The sequence below is a fragment of the Galeopterus variegatus genome, unplaced genomic scaffold (genome assembly GCF_000696425.1).
Source record: "Galeopterus variegatus unplaced genomic scaffold, G_variegatus-3.0.2 Scaffold2841, whole genome shotgun sequence".
Lineage (NCBI taxonomy): Eukaryota > Metazoa > Chordata > Mammalia > Dermoptera > Cynocephalidae > Galeopterus > Galeopterus variegatus.
In genome coordinates this window covers 243,349-254,484 of record NW_007728952.1, presented here as the reverse complement: position 1 = coordinate 254,484, position 11,136 = coordinate 243,349, and the positions used below count along the sequence as shown (strand labels likewise).

Sequence of the window (11,136 nt, the reverse complement as noted above, 5' to 3'; positions counted from 1 at the left end):
CGCACTGGGGATACAGCCATGAACAAAACAGACAAAAAGAAAAAAAGAAAAATTCCAGCTCTTTAGAGCTTTAATGTAGCAGGAGAGAAAGAAAAGACACAAACCAGTGAATTGTATAGCAGTATCAGATTTTATTTTTTTTATTTACTTATTTTTGGACTGGTAAGGGGATTGCAACCCTTGGCACGTTGCGGTCTGCACCACGCTCGCGCACTGGCCATCCCTAGATAGGATCCGAACCCGTGGCCTTGGTGCTACCAGCGCCGCACTCTCCTGAGTGAGCCACGGGGCCGGCCCAGGTTTTAGATTTTACATTTTCCCAAATTACTGTTAGTTTCCAAATTCAGCTAGGGCTCATTTCCCCTTTAATCCAGCTGCTCCACAGACTGGAGCATCACACTTAGGTCGCCTCAGGGAAGAGTTGTTTAAAGTTGTGATGACCTAACCTGCCTTCCAGATTTGATTGTGAGAATTAAACAGAAGTGGAATGTTCTTTTTGTTGCACATGGGAATCCTCTTCCTTCATTTTCTCTGGTGTCACACCCTATTCTAGTTGTAGGCCACACCGGAGGAAATTCCAGCCCTGTAAAAAAATTCTTTCCGCCCATTCAGTCTTATATTTTTCCTTCTCCTGTTGCCAGAGGCTGTCCTCGTCTACTTTGCTGAGGGGACAGGTCAGCAGTAGGAGTCAGGAGATGCCTAGACTTGTGCTTCTGGGTGGTTCCACTGAGATCACCTCCGAATCTCCCTTCTCGGGTACACCCTGAAGCTTCAGCGGTCTGAGCTCAACCATGTTAGAGCACAAGTCAGTAGCAAGCAAATGGTCTGAGTTCTTGAGTTCTAATCCTGAGCTTGGGGTGGAAAGCTCTGATTCCAGGGAGTGGCTTTGACTTGGAACCGTTGGTTTATGCTCTTTGTCTCCTTGCCACACCCAGTCCATGCATTCACAGCTCAGGGAACATCAGAGTCCCAAGGCCACTTGTGCGTCCTGCCTCCTTGTGGCCTCCATACTAAAAGGAGATGTAGGTTACATTCCCACGTTGTCTGGTGGACAGAGCTGGGACCCAAGCAGCCCTGACAGTACAGAGGTGGGGGCTGGACTGGCGTAGGGACGGGCTACACATCATAGAGAGAAAGAGGCTGCCCCCGAAGTGATCTGCCAGGCTTTGCAACGATTTGCCGGGGCTGGGAATTTAAGCCTCCAGCTCCGAAAGTATGGAACTGGAACAGCATTTGAAATGTTTAGTCCGAGGGAGAGGAAGAAAATTGAGGAAGGAGAGTGTGTTGGCAAAGAAGAAGAAAGAGACCTACTAAAGTGGAAAGACCCAGTGTATGTAAGCCATCCCAAGACACGATTGCATGCCTGCTGTATGCTCAGACTATGAGGAAACAGGAATGAATAAGTTAGAAACCCTGTGGGTGGATAGTATGGAAGCTGGCCTTTACACACTCACACGATGTTTCAGACACACACACAGCAGCAAGAGCACAGAGCAAGGAGGGGAGAGTGAGCAAGGTAACATGTATTATTTTCTGCATGCTGAAGTCTCATTTGGATGCCAGCTGATCAAGACACAATGTTCCTGGTGGAGGGAACTTGGAGAGGTAGCAGGACAGGGCTGAGAGTATTTGGAAAAGACGTAGCCCAGTCTGACTGCAGTGCAGGGTGTGTGTGTGTGTGTGTGTGTGTGTGTGTGTTTAAGGTATTTGGTAGGTAAGTCCAGAGTGTTGAAGATATGGAATGCTGAGTTTTCTGTAGGCAGCCAGGCCCTACTGAAAGTACAAGATGTGGGCCATAAAACACTGAAATTGAGTTGTAGACATGAAGGCCTGAATTTCCCAACCCTGAAAGTGCTTCATGCCAAGTGACATCATTTTTCCTGCCAGTCTCTTTCCACCCACTCCAACCCCATATCAGGAGACTAGCAGAGAAGAGGCTCTGAGAGCAAGAATTGGCAAGTGTGTAGGTAGCAAACAAATATTGATTCAGGTCAGGCCGAGAAAGGGACAAGTTAAAGCGAGGGCTGTTGTGTCCATCCTGCTCAGTCTGATCAGGGCCACTGCGCAGAATTCCAGGAATTCTGGGGAACAACTTGACCTTGGGACTCAGGCACTAATCAAGACCACAAAAACCAAGGAGAAAATATGTTCTTTCAAGAAGGTTCTGTTAAATAAAGATGCTTTAGGGTGGAAACAGTGGGAACTACCCAACCCCTCCAAAACATGCATTTCTTTTAAATTTAAAATTCCACGGGGGAAAGGCTTTGGTGGGGAACTCCAACCCTCTGCACTCCCACCCCCACCCATTTTTGCTTTAAAATCTTCATTTGAATCATCCGGTCCCTAATTGATTCACCATGGTTGCTAGGGATCTGTTTTGTGGTAACCCATCAACACACCACGTTTCAATTATGAGTGGGTGTGTCTATGAAACTGCTGGATTCGCCCCAGATTCTACTCTGCAGACCAGCCCTGTTGCTACATGCTTTTTTGTTTGTTTGTTCAATTCATATTTGGGCTTTCTGGTGCTGCAGCTTCTTATTTCAGTTCGGTAGAACCTGCTCTTACCATGTGAAATGTTGACTATTAGGTTTACTTTGTTTCAACCTTTTTGTAAACTTTTACTTTTCTTTTGGGGGGGAGAGGTTAAAGCTGCTTCGCCTCTCCTTTTTTTGTTGTTGTAACTCTGTTTTTGGAGTGAAACAATAAGATATTGTACAATAAAATCTCTAGGGTGTTTAAAGAAGGACAAAGCCTTAATTTATCCCTAAGATAGTCCTTATGTTAAATGTAAATGACTTGTTTCTGACAACTGCACAGATTCATTAATGTCTAGCTTTGCACTAAGATCTTTTCTAGTCAGGCAATTAACAGTCTTAATTATTAATCTTTTCAAGGCCAGAGGGAACCGATCCCTTCACTAGGGTGGAACCAGGTGAGTCTGTTTTCCCACCCTGGTGGTAAACTATTTCAAACCGGTTTGAGGTGGGTGTGGCTGTTTCGGTAAGACTCCCTGTTCCTCTCTAGTTTATTTTCTTAAACAGAAAAACTTTCCCTGATAAGGGGCCATCTTAGTGATATTGTCTAGTGGCCCAGCCCTCCCTGGGAAAGGAAGGCACTGGTGTGTGGAGGTACTCACAACAGAATGAATATTGAATAAGCTGATTTTTTTTTTCTTGTTTGCAAGTTGAAACCAGTTGGCCAACTGGGTGAGGCTGAAGTGCTGGAAAGAGAGGTGCTGACTGCCACTTTCATCTTCTGTAGAGAAGTCAGCCAGAAAAGGAGCTTTTAATGTACTTATGAATATTACACAGTGATGAGGGGTTAGTAGAGGGAGAATTGTCTAATAGGGCACAGAGACTTAATTTTTATTCTCATTCAAAACAACAGGTGCACTAAAGGCAGAGTGATTATTTTCAATAAGAAAATTCAGGCTCCAGAACTAATGTTTTGGGGAACAGGTAAATATAAGTATTGGGTCCCAATCACTTTTGCTTTCGGGCCCTCCAGTATTCCCATAGCCAAGCTTAACTTTGCATGATTCAGAAACTTGTATTTTAGATTCCCTGCAGGGCACCACACTGGACATTGCTTGTTTTCAAATATATACTCTTGTTCTTGTACCACCCTGAGATACTCATCTCCTCCCACATCTCCAGATCTTCCCCCAGAATTGGCTGGAACCTCCCTGGTGATTTGACCTTCTCAGCCTAAGCAGTCAGTACCTCGCTGTTAAGCCCTTAGCTGATCTCACTCGTATCACTTTGATCTCTCACTCTGTGTCTTAATCTCTTGGAATGAAGAACCACAGTGGTGAGGCTGAAGGGACAATGGCCCAGAGGTCAGGGATCTAAGCTCTAGCCCTGCCTCTGCTACTTTTTGGCTGGGGGCCCTGGGCTAGTCTCACAGGTGTCTCACAGAGCGGTGGGAATCTGCACTTCACGGTTTTGTATGTGTGGTTTACAGCCCTTAATGTAGTGCAGACACAGTGTGTGCTTGCTGTGGGTTTGTTGATTGATTACTCGAATATTACCAGTGTTTGTAACCTACAGTGGCACTGCCAAGACTTTCTGTTTCTGCTTTCAAGGGTAACAGCACACTGACACATTCTTATTAGTCAAATGTACTGTATTAAATTAATGTCTTAGCCAACATTTTGAGTGGCAAAGCCGACTGTTTCTTCTAGCGACTAATCGATCACAGGCAAAATGACCGCATTGCCACGGGATTTGATGGAGTGAGGGAGTGAGGGCCGCATTTTATTTCTAAGGTGGAAATATGTATGCCATTAAAGTCACACGAAGTAGTAAATATTTATATGGATACAAAAGGCTCTTGCATGGAGTCATGGCAAGCTTCATGGATATTGCTTTCTGGTAATTGTGACTTTGTGGTTATTGGGACATTTTTGCTTTTTCTGCAGAATGATTATAAATAATATAAAGCATTACCTATGCAGAATAACAACTCTTTGTTTTCAAAAGTTATTCGGCACCTAGAGTGAACAAAGATACTCTTAAATCCATGGGAGAATGGGGGACTCTGTAGGGGAGGTGGTAATTGTGACTTTGTGGTTATTGGGACATTTTTGCTTTTTCTGCAGAATGATTATAAATAATATAAAGCATTACCTATGCAGATTAACAACTCTTTGTTTTCAAAAGTTATTCAGCACCTAGAGTGAACAAAGATACTCTTAAATCCATGGGAGAATGGGGGACTCTGTAGGGGAGATGAGGTCAAATGTACTCCCTACTGCTTGGAATGGTACTTACGAATTCGTCATTTGAATACTTGGCGTCTGGAGGGCACTCAGCACGCTCTGCTGAATGGAGGAACGGAGTGGTATTGAAAAGTGCTTCTGGCACTGTGAGGTGGGAGAGAGCTCTGTGGAATGGGGGCCGCAGTGACTCTAGTGGAGCAGATGCCAAACTAGTGGTGACTTGAGGAATGGACAGGGTCTCTGTAAATAGAAGTAGATATAAGGCAATGTGGAAGGAAACGTGAGCCAACGTGCTATAGATGAAGGGGCACCGTGAGTTGGGGGAGAGGCAAGTAACAGTTTGGCTTCAGTCTCCTTTTTCTGGGGAGTAGTTAGAGAATGAGCAGCTGGGCTCTGATGCTAATCTTTGAAGGCTGGGCTCTGCTGGAGGACAAGGAAACCATGAAGGATTGATTTTGAACTATTCTGACAAGATGAAATAGAGAGATTTAGTTGATAGCAGCATGTAGGACTGATTTGAGAAAAGAGCAGCACAATTATAAATGGTGAAATGGAAAGGAAGATTTGTGGGGCTTTAAAAAATCTCCATTATGTGTCTCTGCAAGGTGTTGTGGCTGTGGAAGAAGAATGAATGTGAACGGAGAGTGTGAAGTGCATCTCATTCTTTGATCTGTGCAGGGCTCGGGGGTCCCATGTGGGCCACCATTAGGCAGCTGTTTGCAAAGCCAGTGCTCAGAGCCCGAAAGACAACTTGAAAAGAACAATCCCCCAAAACTTACTGTGCCTTTGTAGTTAAGATTTCTTAAACATCAGAACCAATGTGAGGTTCCTGACTTAATAAATAAGTGGAATTTAATCCACACTTTGTAAGTGGAAACAATTGTGTTTGCAATCCTGACTTGATGGTGTCTGGTTTTTTTTGGTGGGGGAGGGGCATTTTTATTTCTTAGCTCTTTACAGTAGTGACTAGAGTTCTGCAAGGCCAATGACAACGCTTTATCCCTGACCGCAGACCCAGTCCACTTCTGACTGAGTTCTAGGGGTGATAGGTCAGGGATAAGCGGGGGTTGATGTCTTAGGAAATTCACCTCTGCTTTGGTAATTCTCAGAATGGAGGGTAATATGATATCCTCTGGAGTTTTTCTTGGCCCAAGCTGAAGTTGGAGATTTCTTACTCTATCAAGGAAGACTCAAACTTGTCCATCTTGACAAGAAATCTCAACCTTAGGCTTTAGCTGACCACAGTTTTTGGATTAAGATCAGACCATGGCTGTGTGGGATCCTCCAGACCAGCACTGCCCAATAGAAATAGCATGTGAGCTGCATATGCATCTGTGCAGTTTCTAGTAGCCACATTAAAAAAAGTGCAAGAAACAGGTGAAATTAAATTTAATTAATTAAATTTTAATTTTAGTATTTATTAAATAATTTAATAAATTTTAAGTTTAAAGCACTGAATTTTTAACCCAATCTGCTCAATGTATCATAATCAATATAAAGATTATTAATGAAAGATTTTACATTTTTTTTTTCATTCGCAGTCTTCAAAATCCAGTATGTCCTTTACACTTAGAGCACATTTCAGTTTGGAATATTGAGCAAAGTTGAGCAGAGAGTACAGGAGTTCCTGTGTACGCACAGCCTGCCCACACACACCTAGCCTCTCCACTATTACATCCTGCCAGAGTGGTACCTTTGATAGAATTGATGAACCTACATTGACATGTCATTATCACCCAAATTCCATAGTCGACATTAGCATTTACTCTTGGTGTTGTATAGTCTATGGGTTTTGACAAATGTTTAAAAATGTGTATCTACCATTATAGTATCATACAGAATAATTTCACTGCCTTAAAAATCCTGTGTGCGCCCATCTATCTCTTCCTCCCCCCCAACCCCTGGCAACCATGGATCTTTTTACTGTATCCTTAGTTTAGCCTTTTCTAGAATGTCATATGGTTGGAATCATACAGTATGCAGCCTTTTCAGATTGGCTTCTTTCGTTTAGTAATGTGCATTTAATTACCTTCATGTCTTTTCATGGCTTGATAGCTCATTGCTTTTCAGTGTTGAATAATATTTCATTGTCTCATAAATGTGGTAATATGTACTACAGTTTGTTTATAGAGTAAGACTTTGCAAACCAGAGTTATACCCCATTGGCAGGACATATTGCGGAGGGGAGTCGGTCTGAGAGGTGTGGGGGTGGGGGCAATTGGAATAGCTTTCGCTGACTTTCTTTTTGCCATGCTTAAAAAGCATTAGGGAGAGGAGTGGTCTCGGAGAGAGCTGAGGATGAAAATCTTGCAGAAATATATCCCTAACCACAAAGAAAAGGTGAATCCTCTCCTCTTACCTTCCCTCACCTCCCACCCCACATAGAACCTGGAATCGGCATAGTCTAAAATGTTCCTATAAGTTAGCAAATGTGTGTGTCAAATACTCTCTCCAAACCAGTTTTATGAAAATATTTAGATGAAGCAAACTAAAGGGAACAGAAAGCTGAATTTACATGTGCACAATTTCCTCAATCAAAGAATATTTAGCAAAAAGAGACCAAAGCAGGAGTTGCTGCAATTTAAATGTTGTTCCTGACCACTTCAGGATGCAGTGCTGCTCTCTTTTCTGTATTTTGGGGTGATTTTGTGGAATGATCTGTCTTGGCTCTGGTGAAATAAATTTGCTGCTGATCGATTCCTCCTTATTGGCAGGGCTTGGGTGTATTCATTCTGAGAACTGTGTGATTTCAAAGCTGGAAAGCCAGTTCATCAGGCTGTTGTCTTGCTGGCGCATTAAGTGCATTAGCTGGAAGAAGATGACTTCACTTCAGCCATTTTGAATCTTAAATACAAGGGATTCAGTCCTTTATGGAATGAATTAATGTAAGAAAAACTGTCTCATAAAAAGTTTAATATCTTCTAAGCATCACTGGACTAAGAAAATGATTATGGATCATAACAGAGTTCCAATTAGTGATAGGCCTGCATAAAAATGCTACTGATTTCAGTTCACACCCGTCGTTTTCAGGCCCTTCTCAATATGTTAATTTACTTATGAGAAATACAGAAGGAGTGGCTGGCTTGACAAGCTCCTCACCTTTTATGAGAAGAGAAAGACTCAGTCGTATCCTGTAAGAACAGGTTGCCTTAGCCTTGGGGAGCATTTTGGTTCTGCATTCACAAATCAGTCTCCGCAGGTTCTGTTTAATCAGAGCAAGAGAAAGACAGGCCAGTTTAGGAGCCCATTGCAAACCATCTCTAAGCTTTAATTTTCCCAGTCATAAGATGGGAATTGCATCTGTTTGCAAAAATTACTCCAGTATCCTCAGATGAAATGGTCCAAATAGTGGAAATGAGTGTAATGAATCACTGTGCTTCAAGGGACAGGAAAGTCTCTTCCTAAAGACTTTTGTTGTACTTTTCTTCCAGCTTCTTTCAAAATGTCTACTGTTCACGAAATTCTGTGCAAGCTCAGCTTGGAGGGTGATGTAAGTATATCATCTTTACTTTATGTAATTTTTGCAGATTGGACATCTCTCCGAATAACCATGCTACTCTACTTCCTTATAGATCTAGGGAAAATGGAGACAAAATTCAGACAGTCATTATTTTTTGGTTTTCCCCTTTTCCTTATCACTTTATCTGTTCCTAGTAGTTCAATTTGAAGGAAATGTCATGGCACTAGAAACTTTTTTGCCATCACACTAAAATAGGACAGAGATGGTGACACTGGGATGGCTGGAATTTTATCTTTCCATACATAGCATGTTAATGTATTAATTGTTATGATGATACATGCCTTTTAATGTCATGCTTTAGGATTTTATTAATGGTTGGCATAAGCTACAGCTATATCAAAAATGATTCTGCATCTTTTGGACTTCTTACAGTGTCCAGGAAGTTATTCCAGACAAGGACCTATACTATTCTTTTTTAAATTTAGCACCTGGTAAAAGCTTTCCTCCAAAAGAGCTAGGATGTTTCTTTTTTCTTTAAAAAGCAAAATAATGAAATTATTATAAGTTATCATGTTTCCTTTTTTGCTATCTCTATCAGGGAGCTCAGAATTAAATTAGTCTTTCATAGGAAATATGTGAACCTGGAAATTCTGATGCATTTGCTTCTTTTTTTTAATAGTTAAAATGTTTTAAGCTATATCTGAAATTATAAGTCATCGCAAATAATTTCAGAATCAAGTGGAATGTACATTATGAATATGGAAAATTTCTAATCATACCATACATCTTCCAGGTCATCTTGGCAGAAATAGTTTTTACAAAAACTTGGCACTGACACTGGTTCGTAGCCATGGCCTGCAGATATTTCAAAACATGCTCTGACTGAAATTAAAATGCAAAGAAGCACTCAAAAGAGGGTTGACAGCAACTTGGGTCACTCTGTATTGTTTATGTGCTTGCCATCAAACTGTTCAAATGAATGGAGTTCTGTGTAAGCACAGGTTGTATGGAGTACAAAGCCTAGAGAGTTAAAAAAAAAAACACAGAAAAAACAAAAAAAAACACAACTTTCCTCTTCTTGGAGCTTATGAATGCTGTTCCTACAATACAAGCTGAAACACAGAAAAAACAAAAAAAAAAAACACAACTTTCCTCTTCTTGGAGCTTATGAATGCTGTTCCTACAATACAAGCTGCATGTTGAGGTCCAGACAAGTCCAGGTGCTAAATAATTTGTTTCTCTAATGGATTTAATCATTAGGTTGTTTTAGTATCAGGTTTCCTGAGAGGGCTTTTCATGTATCCTTTGTAGTTACTTTGCTACATTTCTTTGTGTGGACAGAACGCACTGAAATAGAAAATGTCACATATTCTCCAGTATTTTAAGGGAAGAAGGATCACTTTTGTTTCAATAATTTAATTTTCAGAGATGTGGATCTTATAGGCAACAGGTTCACATATCCATTTAATTTTGTTTCCAGAGATACTATAAAATTATGTAAAAGTTTTCCCCACTCAACTGTTTTTGGAATAAAATATTTCTCCTGGTAAATGAAACCATATGTGATATGGTTCAACGGCCAGATTGTCTGCCTTTGTAAATAACCGATGGCACTGTTCATAAATGGGAAAATACTTTTCCTGAGATTTCCATCCATATTTTGTAGCTACCAAAGCAGTACAATAAGTATTCCCAAATAGCACTTTTGGCTTTTAATTTTCCTGAACACGTGCTTCATTTTCATTGAACTAATCTTACTGGAAAGTTTATGTAGTGAATTAGATGGAGCAAACTTTGATAATCCATTTGTTTCAGAGTTACAAATATTAACTGGATTTACTGTTTGGCAAAGACAGTTCTCACAAGTACATTTTGAAACATATGTTTAATCCTGAGATTTCTGGCATGTCTTGGGAGACATTTGAGAGGATGGCATCTTAGTTGCTTACCTTTACAACCTCAGTGCCAATAAAACCCAATGGTGTGGGTGCTGCGAGGTTCGTAATGTGATGCCTGTGGGTGGAGAAGTCAGTCAGAGCCCTTCAGTCTGATTCTTTGTAGAAATTGCACCAAGATCAAGTCATCACATTATGTGGGCGTTATGTACTTGGTGTGGGGGAAGGCCGTGGGGATACTGCAGGATGGCAGCCTTGACATTGAGGGTGGGGCAGTAGTGGATTCTCCACCAACCTGCAGCCAAACCAAACCATGTTGCCCGTCCTCTTTGGCTGGACTGGGTAGCAGATAGGGGGAAAACTGTAAGAGCATTTCAAAGAAGGAGGGAAGTTAATGCCTTTGAAAGGAGAACTGACGTAAAAGCACACCGCTGTCCTTAGCCCAATCTGGGGTGGGGTGAGGTTGGGAGGGGAAAGGTTCCTATCCGTCAGATCAGGAAGAGTAGTGGGCTTTGAAAAGCACTGGAAAAAGAAGAGGGTATGGTTTTAAGGCAATGAGAAAAAAATAGTAGGAAGAGTGGAGGCAGAGGGGACAGTGTTAAAGAAGGCTGAGAGAAGAATACAGAGAAGAGAGGAGAGAGAAGAGGAGCAGCAACTTGACCAACCCGAAGAGGATGTGGGCTGTCTGGCCAGACCACCCTGGTGCCACAGGGGTGACCAAGTGTAGGGAGGCGGAGGAAGGTACTTCCCTTGAGTATCTGATAGAGACCAGTGGGCAAGCATTTTACATTTGCTTTTCAAAGAATTGTGAGCTCAGCAATAGGGGACCGGTGGAAATTCATGTGCCTGTGGCAAAAACTTGTCTAAACACACTTGTCATTCAGGCATTTCCACATTTTTAGCTTATTTCAAACTTTCAAAGCCTAGGACCGGTGGAAATTCATGTGCCTGTGGCAAAAACTTGGCTAAACACACTTGTCATTCAGGCATTTCCACATTTTTAGCTTATTTCAAACTTTCAAAGCCTTTCTGAATAAATGCTGGTTTCAGGTCCCCAG

The 11,136-nt window shown here is 41.7% G+C and overlaps 1 protein-coding gene across 2 annotated transcripts in view; it reads left to right on the top strand.

Annotated features, from left to right (window-relative positions):
- Positions 1–11,136, top strand: part of ANXA2 (annexin A2) — a 47,468-nt gene that overhangs the window by 1,644 nt on the left and 34,688 nt on the right. Inside the window, exons 1-2 of one of the 2 annotated variants that reach the window (XM_008583159.1) lie at positions 295–299; positions 8,155–8,213. In XM_008583159.1, the coding sequence (XP_008581381.1) occupies positions 8,166–8,213 (48 nt within the window). In that variant the 5' untranslated portion in view covers positions 295–299; positions 8,155–8,165. Of the gene's footprint in view, positions 1–294; positions 300–8,154; positions 8,214–11,136 lie in introns of those variants that run through there. The other variant, XM_008583158.1, reaches the window with a different exon arrangement.